At 50.1% G+C, this 17,279-nt stretch overlaps 1 protein-coding gene across 3 annotated transcripts in view; it reads right to left on the bottom strand.

Moving 5' to 3' along the window:
* EFR3B (EFR3 homolog B) overlaps positions 1–17,279 on the bottom strand; it is a 61,680-nt gene that overhangs the window by 16,816 nt on the left and 27,585 nt on the right. Inside the window, exons 4-10 of one of the 3 annotated variants that reach the window (XM_087823403.1) lie at positions 12,486–12,636; positions 6,298–6,419; positions 3,439–3,588; positions 2,100–2,234; positions 1,601–1,679; positions 803–938; positions 400–561 (exon numbers count right to left, since the gene is read on the bottom strand). In XM_087823403.1, the coding sequence (XP_087679529.1) occupies positions 400–561; positions 803–938; positions 1,601–1,679; positions 2,100–2,234; positions 3,439–3,588; positions 6,298–6,419; positions 12,486–12,636 (935 nt within the window). The remainder of the gene's footprint in view (positions 1–399; positions 562–802; positions 939–1,600; positions 1,680–2,099; positions 2,235–3,438; positions 3,589–6,297; positions 6,420–12,485; positions 12,637–17,279) is intronic. The other 2 variants (XM_087823404.1, XM_087823405.1) reach the window with 2 other exon arrangements.

The following is a 17,279-nucleotide window of genomic DNA, read 5'->3' as shown; positions in this document are numbered from 1 at the left end:
AGAGGTGGCTTTGTAGTCCCCCCCACACCCACGCACACACACTTTCTCCACGGCTTTCCCCCTTTCCTTTTCCTTACTCCCCACCTCCCCTCCAATCCCTCAAACTCGGGGGCATCAGGCAGGCCAAAGGGGGACAGGGCGCAGGAATAGTTTGCCTCTCTTGGCCTGTGATCTGAAGTCGGGGCCGAGAAATCCACGAAGATTGTTCTGGGCTCTCACTCAGGCCTGACCAGGGGCAGTCTGTGAGCTGAGCGCACCGTGGACTGATTCCATTTCCCCCGTGTTGGCGAGTAACATGAACAGATGACAATCTAGACCGCCCTGGACTGAAGTCCTTGTGGGAGCTATCTCCAGACCACGCCCTCCTGGACCCCCCCCCCCCGCCCCCGGGACCAGCACCTATGGTCTTGATGACAGCCTCCTGGAACATGCGCTCTTCATGCTCCTTGATGATCTTGGTGCCCAGGCTGACGGCCCCGTCGTAGCTCCCGGTGAGGGCGTAGTCGATGCTGAGCCGGAGCTGCCTCAGCAGGGTGTTGAACATCTCCAGCACCGTGGGCCCTGAGTGCAGGGGCCGGAAACCCAAAGCTAAGGCCGGCACCCCTCGCTCGCTCTTCCCTGCCCTGCACCTCCAGCCAGGGGCTTCCTCAGCCCCCACCTTCCCTGTCTGACCTCCTGAGGACCACCAGCTCTGACACCTCCCTAAAGCGCCCTTTTCTGGAAGAGGAGGCAGCCTCCTGCCAAGGGCAGTTCTTTGTCCTTGAAGGGTTCCCAGCCCCCACTCCTTTCAGGGCCACCTTACCCACGGAGCCGGTGGCTGCGATGACGGCGGCTTCTGACAGGACCTCCACGATGCCCGCCCGCACCGTGGCCGCACTGCGGCTGTTGGCATCCAGGTGGCTCAGGAGCTGCTGGATAACCAGGTGGGAGTGCTGCGGCTGGGGGGAGGAAGATGTGCTGGTCCCCAAACAGCAACCCCCACGCGGCCTCTGAGCCAGGCAGCCCTGGACTGGGACCCAAAGGGCAGCCTGGACACAGGTGAGATACCCTGCTTCCTTTTCCCTGCTGGTCCCACAAGGAACAAAGCCAAAGCCCAGTGAAGACCTGGGTTTCCACATTTTCCCTGGGCCCTCTCCCTTCAAATGGGTCGAACGTCAATGTTAAAATACTGTCTTCCTTTTCATTTTCTCATGTCTTATTGCTAATGGCCATGAGAGGCCACATGGTTTAGTCTAGCGCTGCTCAAAGTGTGGCCCATAGTCTGGTGACAATTCAAGATCTGTCTGATGCCCATTTATACTGAGATAAGTACAGAAATCGAGAGTAAGTGTTTAGGAAGCAATCTGACAATGCCGTGGCAGCCAAGCATGGTCTGTGGGCTTCTAGTTTGAGCGAATTATTCATTTACGTTTTCTGTGAATTCTTTTAAATTGAACTTTAGGAAGTATTGGTCTGTGATGGATTAGAAATAACACTAACTGGTCACTCTCCACAGCGAGGTTAAGCAGGACCCATTGAGACAGCTGGCCTTGTCTACAGGTGCACTGTCCAGAGGTGCCCTTGGCCAGGGAGACAAGCTGGACCAGGGGAGCCACTGTACCTGAATTGAATACATGATGATTTTAAAGCAACGGATGGCGAACACCTTGGGTTCCCACAGAGAATGGTTGTCCAGGTGGCTGTGAGGGAGAAAACATGGGGGACTGGCTAAGAAATGCAAGGTGAAGTTAGGGAGGAGAGAAGCTTGGTGGGCGAGGCCCAGCCCTCACATAGCTCAGTAAGGGAGAGAAGGGGAGCAAGAGGGGCCCCAGGGCAGGCAGTCCCAGCCCCGGAACAGGGCTCTGTAGCCGGGGATTTAGGAGTGAACGGGGCACCTGCCTTCAGCTTCGGGGGCCCTGCTACCAACACTTCTTCCCCAAAGTGCACTTGGCCACTGTGGGGTAGCTTCTGTTGCCCCAGAACAGGGAACACAGGCACAGAGAAGGGACGGACTTGGCCACAGCACCACAACCGGAACAGCTCAAGTAGATGCCAGGACCTGGAACTGTTTGCTTGGCGGGGTAGGATGTGGGGAGGGGGAAGGGGAGGGGAGGACTCACATGAGAACAGGCTTGATGGCGTTTTTGATGTTGCCAAAGGCAGCCCGGCCCAGCAGTTCCCGAAGGCACCTCTCAGCCAGCTCTGCCGGGTTCTCCTTTTCTTTCTCTGGCGCTTGGAGGGGCGAGGGGGACCGGCTGTGGGAACACACAGCTTCGTGGGTGAAGGATGGGAGGCAAAGCTGGGAGCCAGGCTTTGCGTGTGCTGCATCCATGCAAATGGTGACAGTAGGACAAGCAGGAAATTTATGTAGGTCACAGGGGAGATGTCACAGCTGTCAGATACTAAATGGGGTAAAGAAGCCCAGAGCGGAGGAAGATTGTGGGAGAAAAGATGAAGCTTTTCTGGAAATCCTCAAGGATAGGCCTGATGTGCCTCTGTCAGAAGGACAGATGCCCTGAGCACTGTGGGCCTGTGAGTCTCCATGCCCCTAAGGCTTCAGAAGGAAAAAAGGAGACGTGATACGAAGAGAGGTGGGTACAATAGCAGAAAGCAAAAGAAAGTGGGAGAGAGGAGAAGGGGGGGAGAAAGGCACAGTGGTTGGCTCAGGTGTGACTCAGTGGTACCTGAGTCGCAGGACGTGGGCCCCGGCATGGACAGAAGGATCCCCAGGACTCCGGGGCCCTGAGACCACAGACCAATCTTGTCAGTGAGGTGCAATTCCGAAATCAGCCGCCAGAGGGCACACCTACTTTCCCTGCCTGACTAGCTCCCCGGGCCCAACAGGCAGAAAGTGAGGGACCCAACAATGCCTTGAGCCAGCGTCTGGTGCAGCGGAGGTGGACAGGGGCGCGAACATTTCCCTCCACCCCATTTCACAGGGGGAAGCGCAAGGGGCAGGGACAGGATGAACTCCAGGTCTGGGGGCTTCCAAATTAAAACCCAGTATCTGCGATTTGTGTAGAGTGGCTGCTGGCTGGTCAAACAGGCATGTTTTCAGGGCCTGAAATAGCATTAGGAAGTGAGGGAGGAAGGAAGGTCAGGGAGGGAAAGCTCCCAATAAGCAGAGTCACGCAAAGCATTTTAAAACCTGCTTGGTCTGCTGCTTCCAGAGAGACAGAGGTACTCGAGTCTTCGTTCTTACCAGCACACACTCACCCCGGGGAGCCCAGCACCATTACTGTCCTGCCTTCATGAACACAGACCTTGAGGGTGTGAGGGCGCAAGGGGCTGACAGAAAGCTGGCCCTGGACTCACTGCAGAACAAGCCACAAAGCCCAGATCCCGGGCCTCATAGCCAGGCTTTAGCACACAGCCTGCCGTGTGGTTCCCGAGCGGCCGGGGCAGGCAGCCTGAGAGGGCTGCGATTGTCTGCTGTCGAGCCGGTCCCTGCCTGCCTACCTCTCTGCCTCCTCCACGTGCTGCAGGTTGAAAAGCAGTGACGGGACGATCTTGTCCATGTGCTGTGGGTCCCAGATATTGGCCTGCAGCTCATCATTCACCGTCTTCCTCACCACCCCTTGCAGCCCTTTGATGCCTGACATTCGGATTCTGTAAGGAAAAGGGTGAGATGAAGTCCTCAGACCCCGAGAAGTCCGGCTTCTAAGGCAAGTGCAAGGGTTAGGGATGTATTCATCCCTCCAAAGGCAGGATGGAGCCCGCATTCCACACTTCCTGTGACTGGGGCTCCTGGCTGGCTGGTTTCTTGCGCTGGTGGACACCAGCCTGGGATGCCATGCTTTCTGGCTGCCTTTGCCCTGGTACCACCCAGGCTTCATCCCTTCAGGCTCTGTCTCTTTAGTTCTCAGCTGGGTTTGTCCCAGCTTGAGCCCAAGATACAGGAGCTCATAGTGCTGCCAAGAACTGATGAGGCCAAATCCAGGGCTATAAGCAACCTAGGAGTGAGGAGGGGGGATCTGGAGGGAAAGGCACAGGGCTACCAGGCACTCTTGGCACAAAAGTGTTTAGACTGGGGCTAAGTTGGCTGAGAAACCACAGAGGAAATCGAGTCACAGCACAGAGAGCCGTTTCACACACTCAGAGTCAGGGTGGCCCTGCAGGACGGGTCCCTCTTTACTGGCTATTTATTTCAGCCTGAAGTTCATTTTTTTCTTTTTTAAATCAAGCTTTTTTTCTAATTATAAAATAATACATGCAAATTATAGAAAAGTATAAAGAAGATTTACCCCCACCTTAACCACTCATAGATAACCATGACTGGCCTTTGGGTGGCTTTCCTTTCTTCTGTGCATAACATATAACAGAATTAAGAACCTATTACATATGTATATGTATTTTCCCCCATAACATTCTATCATAAGCATTTTCTATATCATTAACACTTCATTAGCTGCATGATGTATTGTCACAAGAACTTTCTAAATGGTCCCCTATGGGTCATTTGTTTCTAAATTCTTTGCTACTATAATAATGCTATGATGGACATCACTGTATAAAAGGTTTTACCACATTTCAAATCATTGCCATGAGTGGAATTACTGAATTATTGAGTGCGTGGGCCGCAGAAGAATGCCACCCTCGATTTTCCCTCAGTGGCCCCGGGTACCTCACTTCCAACATCTGCTCTAATTTCATGGCTCAGAAAATGCCTCACATCTTGTAGCTACTTGAATTTGGATCCTTCTGATCACTGTTGAGGTTGAGCAGTTTTTCTAAATATTCAATTCATGTTTGTATTTTCAGCTTCGGTTTTAAATCTGGTTAGTGGGGTGCTCCCCTGGGCCTTCCTTGGTGACCAGACCCGGGTGGTGGGAGACACCTAACAGCACCGGGGTGCTGTGGCCCAGGACCAACCAGGGCTGTTGAAGATGCACAGGATTCCCCCAGGAACTGCTCAGCCGCTCTGACCCTGACCCCTAGTCAGGCCTGAGCCAGAGGCTGTCCGGACTTGAGAGTGAAGTAACCAGAATAGTATCCCACTAACTGTTCTGGGCTCTGAGTTCAAAGGTGCTTCCTGAGGCACAAAAGAAATAATCCCAACATGCTGGGCTCACGTCCCACCCAAGAGAGCCTGGCTGGCAAGAAAGCAGGCCTGGTGGGTGGAAACTTTTCTTCCCAGGGCTTCCTCATGCAGGAATGTGAATTTAGTTTTCTCGTTGCCTTCAGTCTCCTGGGAATCCCTTCCACAGATTAACACATTTCATTCCATGACACCAGAGCTGACTGACCCGTTCAAAATAAATTCTGAAAGGTCAGATCTGGGGGACAGGAAACCTCTTACCTCTCCTTGTAATGGGCTGCGTGCAGGTCCACCCACATGCCAGTGACCCAGGGTGTCCCTGAACCCCAAGGGACTGCACACAATCACACACACACACACCTATTTATGGGGCCCAAGGGTGGTTCTTAGAAAGGGGCTCTGGGCTCTGCAAGGGCTGTGAGTGAAAGGGGGAGATCTCTGGGTAAAGAAGGTATAGGGAGGTTGTGGAAGAGAGACAATGAGAGCAAGGAAGAGGGCTGATGCCAGGAATTTATCTCACCCACAGGTCTTCCTTCCATGGGTGGCAAGTGCCAGGCTGTGGGTGCAAATGGCACTGCCCGGTTTGCCAGGAGCAAATGTGAGCAACCCTCTCCCGATGTTCAGGACACTCACGACACGGTCAGAATGTGGTACAGGCCATGTCTGCTCTGTGCCTCTCCATCCACTGCCACGATTGTGTGTGTGTGCGTGGAGAGTGGCATGAGGGGCATCCCCTCTGCCCCACTCCTGAAAGCTTGGCACCGCCTGAGCCGTCGCCACCTGTCACAGCCACACCTGCTTACAGTCCTGCGCCGCCCCCCACACCTGCTTCTGCACAGGCCCGACTGCTCTCGCCCCTCTGCCTCGTCACAGCCATTTTGTTATTATTATTATTTTTTGTTAATCCTCACTGGAGGATATTTTTTCCCATTGACTTTTAGAAAGAGAAGGGAGGGAGGAGGAGAGAGCGAGGGAGAGAGAGGAACATCGATGTGAGAGAGACACGGGTGAGGGCGTCCAGAGGAGCAAGCCGCCCGCCCGGCACTGCGCAGAAGAACCGGACACTTCACCCAAGCAGGAGCCGCGCTGGCACATTGGCCGTTTTGAACTCAACAGACTTAAGACACGGCAGGTTCGGGAAGGGTGCTCTAAACCTCCTCCCGCTCCCCCTGCACCCCACCAGGCCCCAGCAGGTGCCCTCCTCCCCGGTAACTCGGCGCAGGGGACACGCCGGTGGGATGAGACATGCACTGCGCGGCCCCGTCGCCTTCTGTACTCACTTGGTCTTGATTTCCAAGTCGTCGTGGCTGGAGTGGCACATTTCACTGAAGCGGGACACAAAGAAGTCATAGCTCCGATGGTAGGATGGGGTGTCCTCCTCGATGTTGGCAAACTTCACAAACTACCCCGGAGAAGAGAGAAATGCACGGAGAGGTGACCACTGTGCTCCTGGCCTTTGAGCTCCGGGCCTTGGCGTCCCCAGGCCCCTGCCATCTAAAGCCAGGCGACATCCACATCCCGGGAACCATGCACCCAGGACTCGGCTCTGGTCTGCCTCCCAGAGCACACTGAGTTCCAAATCCTGCTCACGGCTCCTGTCTACACAACAGGACCAGAGCCCGGCCCTTCCCCTCCGCCCCTGCCCGGGGGAGCAGAGCGGGGAGAGGCGGGAAAGCGAGGGGGGCTCTCGAGCTCTGGCTTCCTGTGGCACCGGAGCTGCCACACACAGGCCGAGGGGCTGCGAGGACGACCCCTGACACTGAGCAAGGCCCCCCGAAGCACACGGCACCACCCTACAGTGCATTCCGGGAAACAAGAACATCCGAAATTGGATTAAAAAGTGTAATCACACAGGATTGTTAACAATTGGAGTACATTTTTAAGTTTGCCTTTTCATTTCAGTAAGTCTTGCTCAGCACCCTTGGTCGCTAGAGGCCTCTGCTGTCACCACGCTGGACACGTGCAGGCCTAAATAGGGACTTGATTTCAACCGAGTCCCATAGAGAAGCAAGAACCGCCAACCAAGTTAAATTACTAAAAAGTTAAGTATAAATCTTATAGGTTACTTAGTGTGTTGTTATAAACTTAGTAGTGCCAACAACTCTAAAAAGATCAGACTTAAAATATATTCTCCATTATTCTGAGTTGTATTATTTAACTGCTGCAAACATTTCTATGGGTTCAAAAAGGGTATACAATTGAGTTGACACTAGCTCCCACCCCAGTGTGTCTGTGTGTCTGTGTGTGTGTGTGTGTGTCTGTGTGGCGCGGTTTCCACGGCACCGACAGCAATGCTGCAGACGCCAGCTGGGCCTCTTGAATTCAACTCAGTTCTGACCCTCTTCACCCAGAGTCAGCATCCGATCCCACGGGCAAGGGCTCAGTCCCAAAAAACTTCCCCTCCCCCCTCAGGCTCTAGCAGCAAGTCCGGGTGGTCACCTGTGCTTCCGACTGACCGGCTATAGATGGGAGGTGGCCCCCCCCCCCCCCCCCGGGTTTGATTAATTTGCTAGAGTGGCTCACAGAGCTCAGAGAAACATTTTACTAGATTATCTGTTTATTACAAAAGGATGTAACTCAAGAACAGCCAGATGGAAGAGACAAGGAGGGCAAGGTGTGCGGGAAGGCGTGAGGAGCTCCTGCGCTCTCTCCGCATCTCCACGTGTTCACCAGCCCAGAGGCTCTCCGAACCCCAACCTTTGGGGTTTTTATGGATGTTTCATCACACAGGCATGACTGATCAAATCATTGGCTGTTGGTGATTGAACTCAATCTCCAGCCCCTCTCCTCTCCCTGGAGGTTGTGGGGCGGGGGGTACTGAAATTTCCAGCCCTCTGATCACATGGCTGGGTCTCCTCCAAAAGTCACCTCATTAACATAACCCCCCTGTTATGGTGGAAAGGGGCTTGTTATGAATGAGAAGGGGAGTAGTGGGAATCCACGTGATCACAAGATCATTGATTAGACGCAGTTCAGGAGTTCTAGAAACAACAATCAAGTCAGCCTTTGGCTACGTGATCTTCATAAGCCCCCTAAGGCCAGGACACAGACTTAGGCTGATACGGAGGCTCAAGCTAAGTTTGTCTGACGCTAAATTTGGGTGCGTTGCTGCTCTTCCACGGACAGGATGTTCTCAGGCCACACTCCCCACAGCCGCAGCCTGGCTGGGGCAGGGCGTCTGCCCACTCAGGGCGGCCGTGCAGCTACGGGGGTTCGACTCTGCCTGGTGGTGTGACCTGAGTGGGACTTCGGCTTTGGTTTCCCATGTGTGCAATGAGCAGCCCACTCTTCATTCACGACGGTTTGAATCTTTTCACTTATACTATATTTACTTCACATATGGTGATGCAGCTTAAAATAAGACCGACTACTTGGGTGTATGCAGAAGTGCACACATCTGAGAATAATTAAAACACTTCCCTGTGCCACTGGTCACTATTTTTTTTTACAAGCAGGAACTTTCTGTCTGTTTCACCCCTACCATTGCTAATTCATACCTTACAAATGGCTTTTATGAAAATGCCACTTACCTAATGCATGATTGTGAAATAATAAAGTGGGTTTCTTTCTTTTTTTAAAGATATTACAATGATGAGAAAGGTCTCCATAGCAACAAACTGAAAATCCTGAACTTGTGACACTTCAAAGGTTATGGGTACCGCTAGGGCCACCCTTTCAAGATCAAAGTTTCAGTTCCTTACACTCTCCGAAGGGTGCCAAGCTTGCTGGGGCAGATCACCAACGCTCTGGCACAGACAGGAAGGAGCCACCGCTGTGTGAAAGCTGAGAGTTACTAAGGGCCTGGGTCAATAGAGAGAGAGAAGCTCCAAATATTGACATTGCAAAACCAGCTCTCCCCTGGTCTGGGAAACATAAGCTGAGCTGTCTGGCCTCACTTCAGTACTGGCCCAGCCTCTCCAAGCAGAGGTTAGCCTTTCCCTCTGCAGACGGGCACACTGAGCCTCACTACTTCCTCCATCTACAACAGAGCCCCAGTTTAAAATGCTGGGCAGAGAGCGAACCCCAGCCTCCCCGGGTCCAGGACTGCAGGCCTTTTCGCTGTTTACCTACATAAGCACTCTGATCCTCTAGCCTCTCTCTTCTAAAGGCCTTGTGATTATATTGGCCCATCCAGGATAATCTCCCATCTCAAGATCCTCTGCAAAATCCCTGTTATCATATAAGGTGATATTCACAGGTTCCAGGGATTAGAACATGTTCATCCTTGGCCAACCTCGAAAATGAAGGAAAAGCCAGGTGAGAAGGGCCAGAGTGACAGAGCCAGGAAGCCAGGGGAGTATGAAGAGGTATAATCAACAGGGAGAAAGGCCACCAAAGATCAAACCTCAGCTGAAAGATGAGTGGGTAACGGCTGTTTGCATGGTTTCATAAACTTCTAACTGCAAGGACCAAAATGCTTTTCCATCCACAGAGCGATCCCAGGTCACCACCTTAACCCTTAACCCGGGATTGCACTCAGCGCCCATGAAAACGGGACCACAGACGCGGGTGCTCCTGGTGGGGTGCTCAGTGTCATACCCAGCACCCCCGCGAAGCAGTATGGCCAAAGTCTTTAACCGCATCCAATCAAACCGTCTGATCTAATTCTAGTTCGCAGGAAGTACAGGGGACAGGAGAGCAAAATGAAGGACACCACAAGGCAATAACGAATCCAGAATGGGAGCCACTCTACAACACAGCTGGCCTGGGCTCCCCCAAAGGTCAGTGTCACGAGAAGCAAAGAGGGGCAGGAGGTGGGTTGGGACTGATTAAGAGACAAGACAGAAAACAGAGTAGACGCGCAATCGTCACTGAATCCTGATTTGAAAGACAGCCATAAAAGACAATTTGGGGACTATTAGAAAACTTTGAATTGGGGACTAATTTTTTTTTTTTTTTTTAAATCAGGGAATGCTAGTTTTGTCAGGAGAGCTAAAGATATTTTGTGGCTATGTAGAACATAAAATTTTTTGTTTTTCTTGTTTATTTACTTGTTTATATACTGGAAGAGACTTCAACTTATGTCTGGACTTAGGGAAGGAACCAGAGAAAGGAAAAAGTTGGAGACATGGAGAGAGAAATAATGGATATAGAAAGGAAAAAAGAGTAAGAGAGAGAGGAGGGAACGCTCCCAAGGCTTGAGACTGCAGTGTGTCAGTGGTCCCCAAAACTGCTGCTAGTGCCAGAGAAACCAAAACATGGACTCCCAGATGCTGAGACCTAGGAATCTGTAGGTTTCCAACGCTCTGCAGGAGACTCTGTCATTGGTCAGATTGGGGACCTTGAAGGGGGTTGGGTTGCAGAAGGATGAGATTCCGGCAGCAAAACCAGGTCCGAGGGAAAAGCTACCTGGAGGCAGAGGTGACTCAGGGTGAGCCTGACCTCTCGGAGGCTGGTGCCAAGGCCGGGCTCTAGGGAGCGGACCCCACACTGGGTGGGGCCCAGTGAGAAGAGAACACCCGACATGGGGCTGCATAAATCACCGTCTAAATCTAGTGCCCCAGCTGTGCGAGCACAGACGGGCTCTTTGACTTCTTTGGGCCCCTGTTTCCGGGCAGAAAAGTCCTGCAAAATTGGGGTGGTAGATAAGCTCTGGTTTTCTTTTTCTTTCCTTCTCTTTCTCTTTTCCCCTCCTGCCTTGTCTTTCTTTTAACTTTCTGGCAGCAAACCCCTTTATCCAAATGCAAGTTTCCATACAGAGTCCTTCTATTCCTGCTCCTGCAGACCCTCCTTTCCCCACAGCGCCTCGAATCCCCATGAAAAGCAGTTGAAACGCCTAGGCTGGACTCTCCAAGATGATATCAGGCACTAGCATGCTGGCAGCGCTAAAATGATGGAAGTGAAAGAACGTCGTTCTTGGGAAGGCTCGAGAAGCTTCCAGGCTTGGAAAGCTGGAAAGAGCATCTGGATGACAGACACTAGCAAAGGCTGCTTCCGAAGCTGGACTCTGAGTCTACCGCAATTATTTGACTTAACTTACAGTTGTTCGTCCTTCAACACAATCCTCACTGTGTGCAGCACAGTGATTATTAGTTGACTCACTGTCTTGCAGATGAAATGATTCACCGTGAGGGGGAATCTAGGAATTTGCAGGGCCCTGAATTTTCAAGTCTGCAGCTAACAAAACACCCACCCCCGGCTAGGATTTGCTCTGGGGAAAGCAAGAGCTGGTGGCCACCTGCTTCTGTGTCCCCCATGGGGACATGCCCTCTGGATGACTGGTTTATTTTCCTTTCAGATGTTCTCTTCTAGACTATGGTTATCTGAAACAGGATAAGGGAAACAGTATCTGAAGCTGTTGCCAGGGCAACCTGACAAAGGACTTCACCCTCAGCTATTGTATATGTAATTTGTCAAAGGTGGCTGGCTCACAGAGGAAAGAGAAGGGCATAGGTTGTGACTTTTGGTAAAAAAGTAAAGTTGGAAGACTATTTCCTGGTTAAATCAACTTCCGTAGGATAGGAAAGCAGCTGTGACCTGTGCAATAAAAATTCAGAAAAGGCAGGAGGGGGATGCTAGGAGGGCCATCCTTACTTTCTGAGTGTGCTATCTGTAAAATAGCTCCATATCAGAGCTTTGAACACCTGGCTGCCTGCAGACCGGCAGCTGGAAGTGTGTCCTGAAGAGGAAATAGGAGAGCGGGCAAGAAATGGAAGAAGGCACCGAGAATATTCAGTATGGATACACACACATATGGAGCTGGGAGTTCTTAACACACCCGATAGCTCTTCTCTCCTAAAACCATGACCTCTCATGATAGCAGCCAGTGTACTGAGACCAGCATGACAGAGCTTGGACCATTCCACCTGCTCGTGGTATCCGTGAAAAGACTGAGGCCCGTAGAAGGTAACTCCCTCGAGGTTACGCAGCTAGGGAAGGAAGGAACTGAGTCAGGGGCCCCGCTTCCTGCTTCTCTACGATCTTTCCACGTATCTGGCACTTTTGTCCTGTGGATGTCAGTTTGTTCTAGTTTTGAAAGAGGCACAACCTGGACTAGGTTCAAAGCATGTCCCATGATGCCAGGGCCCAGGCTGTGAGGGCACCAAGCACCCCCTCCCATTCCTCTCCATCTATTTTTATATTTCTTAGGACCTCACTTAAAATTCTTTAAGGGAAAAGTCTATTGCTAAAAAAAGTTAGAAGATCATCCGTCTAAAGATAAATGCATTAGACAATGTTGACGGTTGCACTAAAACCACTGGGTCATATGCTTTAATATGGTGAATTTTATGTTTAAAATTTATTTTATCTATAACATATTTATATAAGTTATAATATATAAATCATATATTTATATTCAAATAAAAAACTAAAAATACCTCTATTCACACAAAGGCGGACTCTAAGATAAGCACTGAGTTCTACTTAGGGTCAGAAACCAAATAGGAATGGACCGTAACGCTGAGCCAGGGGTTCCACCCTCCTCCAGCCCCCGCTCCCATCTCCAGGGCCCCGGGCAGCTCCTTACTGAGTTGGTGCCCAGGATCTGCAGGTTGGGCTTTTCGGACTCCAGCAGCTTGGCCACCATCTTGAGGAAACTCTCCACGAACAGGTTGATGCTCTGGCAGTGGCAGGCCATGAGCAGCTGGTCCAGCGCCTCCATGGCGATGCACACGTACCTGCAGAAACAGCACCAATGCCATCACCCAGCCTCGCGCCCATCCCACCCACACCGCATGGCAGGGGCAATCCAGGTGGTCATGCAGTGACTTCCTGGGCAGCATCCGGGAAATGAGGCTCTTCTACAACTTGTCGATGCCTAGGTGCCATTCCCTCAAGTGCCCACTCCAGCCGGGCACTGAGAATCAGGGCTGGAAGAGAGCCTAAAGGCCATCTCCTCTAGCCTCTCCTTTTACAGCCAAAGAGCATGAGGACAGATGAAGTGTTCCACTTCATGAGTAAACACAAGCCAAGAGGACAGTGCCCAGAAGGGCAAACTCTGAACCCAAATCCAGCGAGATCAGAGAATTGATTGATCCAATCAAGAAGTGACTGTTGAGCACCCGCTGAGGAAAAGCTCTGCGCTGTTCGCTGCAGGGGGTGTAAGGATGAAGTTTGTCAAGTTAAAAAGCCTAGAGTCCGATGATGGGATAAGTACACAGATATCTCCTCTAAAGGGGAAACGAGAAACGCTACGAGAAAATCGAGTGAGATATCCCATGAGAGTTCCAAAGAAGGGGAGAGATGGCTCTAGGTGGGAGGCAGTGAAGAACTTTATGAAGAAAGTTTATGAAAAATCTGAGATGGGCCTGGGACCAGCCAATTGCAAAGGTTAAGGAATATAAAATTTGCAAGTTTTGTATTTGAAGATCTCAGCAGTCCTATGATGATCTACACAAACGATATGGTTGACGGCATCACCATGTTTAGGTGACACTTACCCTACGTAGGGGGCATTTTGACCTCACGGAGGATTAGACAGACGCAGGATTAAAATTCTTCCCACCTTATGGAGAAAATGTTTGTATCAATTCTAACTCCCTAGCTTCTTCTAAAGTCTAAAACCTGAGTACCCTCAGAACCAGGAATATACAACATCCAACGGCGAAGAGCTTACCAGTTAAGTCAGCCCATCCTGTTGACAACCAAATAAAAACTTCTTTATATTTCAAGCAAATCCTAATAACCTCTATTCTTTATTCACAATTCTACTTTTAGGAGCAGCAAGAAAGAGGGCTGAACCTCCTCCTACTTGCCAGCCCTCCGTCCACTTGAAAACAACAACCTAATTTTTCCTCTTCTCTTCTCCATGCTAACTATACCCAATCCTTCCCAAACCAGCCTTCACAGGACAGTCCCCAGTTATTCTGGTGGCAGTTGTCTCCTTCAATGCCTCTCTTAAATCCCAAGAAAAATGCCAAGCATCAAATTCCTCCTGAGAGTTAGGAGTGCATGTCTAAGCTCACCCCAACATTTGTTCCATGATAGTGGCAAAAGGAGAATATGATCAGGTAAGGTCAATGGTGAAAGATTATTTCCCCCACTTATAAACCATTTGCATTCTAAAGAAAACAAGGTAGACATTCTTAAAGGGGGGCTATCTTTTAACTTCTAATGAGGAGGCTGCTGCAAATGTGTCAAAATTTTTCTTATATATTTTGGATATCAACCCCTACCAGAATATAACATTTGCAAATATATTGTCCCATTCAGTAGATTGCCTTTTTGTTTTATTGAAAGTTTCCTTTGCCATGCAGAAGGTTTTTAGCTTGATGTAGTTCCATTTGTTTATTTTTTCTTTTGTTTCCCTTGTTTAAGGGGATATTACTGAAAAGATAATACTCAGGCTGATGTCAGATAAAGTTTACTTCCTATGTTTTCTTCTAGGAGTTTTATGGTTTCAAGGCTTGCAATTTAAAAGTATTTAAGCCATTTGGAGCTTATTTTTGTATATGGCCTAAGAGAGTGGTCCAGTTTCATTTCTCTGCATGTATCTGCCAAGTTTTCCCAACACTACTTGTTGAAGATACTGTCATTATTCCAGTGTATATTTTTACTTTCTTTGTCATAGATCAGTTGACCGTATAAGCAGGGATTTATTTCTGAGTTCTCTATTTTATTCCATTGATCTATGTGTCTGTTTTTGTGCCAGTACCATACTGTTTTGATTATTATAGGTTTGTAGTATAGTTTGAGATCAGGGAGCGTGATACCTCCAACTTTGTTCTTCTCTCTCAAGATCGCTTTGGCTATTCAGGGTCTTCTGTGGTTCCATATAAATTTTCAGAGTATTTGTTCTAGCTCTTAGAAGAATGACATTGGTATTTTGATAGGACTTGCACTGATCACAACACAAGGCTCCACAATACGTCTTGTGGCAGCCACTTAATTTCATTTCTTGTGTGTCAAAACTGTCTTGCACATGAATCAGCTTTGCAAATCCAAACATATAAAGTAACACAATCATGGCATCTTCTAAAATTTTTTTTTTTGAGACATCAGAAAGCATTTCTTAGGTACCCTTGAGCTAACTTCTTCACTGAGCAACCATAAGAAACAGAGCCTCTCTACTCTGAAATTTTCCTGTCTATGCTTATAAAATGTTTATTTCTTTTATCTATGTGAACTGTCAACTATTATCAAATTACATTTAATATTATTAGGATAAAATATTATGAAATATTATGAAATAGTCATCTCTGGCACATTCACAAGTGGATCAGGTCATGTTCTTATCTACAGAGTGTCTTTGAAATATAAAGGCAGCATTGGGGCTTTGAGCTCCTTCAGCGAACAAAGCCACCATTCTTCCCTGCTCCGGGGGACCGGCCATTCCTGGCTCACCATAGTCTTGCCCTTCTCGCTGTAGCCTTGACCTTCAGAGGCCATCCCAGTCCCAGTCCAGGAAACCTGCTGTGCCTCACGGGCCCAGTTCCAGCTTGTGTCGGGTCCACTGTGAGGGCCAGTGAAGCAGACGGAATCTTGCAGGGCTGGGGCCCTTCCAAAGGGGACAGACTTTCCCTGCAGACAAACCTGGACACATTCTGCTAATCAGACACGGCAGGTGGGGGGAACAGGGACAGGCAGCGTGGAATTCTCTTCTCTAATGAATCATCCCCAGCATCCTTCTGTATGAAGGTTTCACCGCTATTTTATAGAGTTTAAACGAGGGAAAGGAAAGGGTAGGGTGGGGTTTGGCAAGAGAAGAAACTAGAAGGCCTTCCAAACCTCAGAGCTTAGATTGTTGCTTTTCCTTTTCCTGTAAAAAAATTCCCAGGAAAACCCTGATAAGAAAAAGCATCCTTGGCTAGAAAAAAATAAAATAAAATTGGCTACTGACCAGGAATGGAAACTGTGGGAAAGTAAAAATTATGGCAGAAGTGAAACTGAAAGTGGTGAGGGTTAAGGCCTTGTTTTTTGAATACACTAGTCTTCATTCCCCATCTTTGATCCCAATAGTAAGGATGGAAGGATTGTGATGATGAACTTGAACTCTTTGAAGTATCTTTGATTAGAAGTCAATGGGATCCTGGAAGTCCCTAGTCCAATGCTTGTTGCCTTGGACCTTTCTTATCATAACCAACCAGGGTACACCCTACACTCTCAAAGGGAACAGAGCACAGGCTTCTCAGGGTGACACCTGCTCAATAAGAGTAGGGGGTCAGGCAGGCTGGCCTCGGCAGAGATCTGATCTGGGCTTGGTGTCCTGGAAGGTGTCCACTGTAGCAACATGTCTGGGAAACTGAACTGGCCTGACCGGGCACTTGGAGCAGAATGGAGCAGGAAGGATGTGGGGAGCACTAGCCCATTGCAGGGGCCCAAGGGAGAAGGGAAGAACAGGTGACAGACCACAGCAGCAGGTGACAATCAAGGGCCTTGATGTACTAGGAGGGCTTCCCAGTAGGGGAGAAGGGCAGGATCCAAGGACTCTAGGATGGATTGGGCTTCATGGGGAGCAGCCAAGTCCTGGAGCGGACATAGGCTCTGGTGTGTAGGAGTGGGGCATGAAGTCCCTTGTATTGAATTCTAGAATAGGCAGCTGGTTCTGCTTGAACACCCTGTGCTCAATCAGGAGTGGCCCCAGGAGCCAGGGAGGCCCTGAGCCTCCAGGAAGGAGAAGTGGGCGTGAAAAATCTGGGAACCAGATGCAGTTGGAGAGGAAAGACAGACCTAGGGTCAGAGATGAGGACCAGCAGACAGGAGAGAGGGGCAGCTTAGCAAGGCCAGTCATTGCCCAAGAACCACTCAAAGAGTGGTGGCCTTGACCAAGAACTACTGGAGCGTTTGAATGTGTTTGGTCAGCCCCACTCCTGGACAGAACCTTCCGGGTTTTGGGGCCCAAAAGTAGTGGTTGACCTCAGCCAATGGAGGGAAGGATGAATCCCTTCATCTAGTAGGAATCATGGTATCTCTCAGCCCCATCCTTCAACCAGGCTCGGGGTCATCTGGAGAATGTGTATCTCTCGGGAGCCCGACCAGGTCAGCTCCGGGGCCAGGCTCTCAGGGAGCAGCCCATTCCTTCTGGTGTGGGCATCTCCAACCTCCAGGGTGCCAGGCACTGGGGAACCTGGCAGAATGTCATGTGGCCATGGTTAACACTCCGTGGCCATTGTCAAGGGACCCTGAGTCTCACACAGCACTGCCGTGACCTGCCCCGCTCTCCAGTTTTTGGGGTGTGCCAGCAGTTGGGCTGCACTGGACAGGAAATGTACAAAGGCTGGAGAACGCTATGAAGTTCAGTTTCCCAGACCTGTTGCTTTTTGCCGCTCTGCACATCGACCACCCATCACGGTCCATGCCAATGAAAAATACCTTGAAACTC

The sequence above is a fragment of the Miniopterus natalensis genome, chromosome 13 (genome assembly GCF_054644295.1).
Source record: "Miniopterus natalensis isolate mMinNat1 chromosome 13, mMinNat1.hap1, whole genome shotgun sequence".
Lineage (NCBI taxonomy): Eukaryota > Metazoa > Chordata > Mammalia > Chiroptera > Miniopteridae > Miniopterus > Miniopterus natalensis.
The sequence above is the reverse complement of the archived record's forward strand: the minus strand, read 5'-3'. Positions and strand labels throughout refer to the sequence as shown.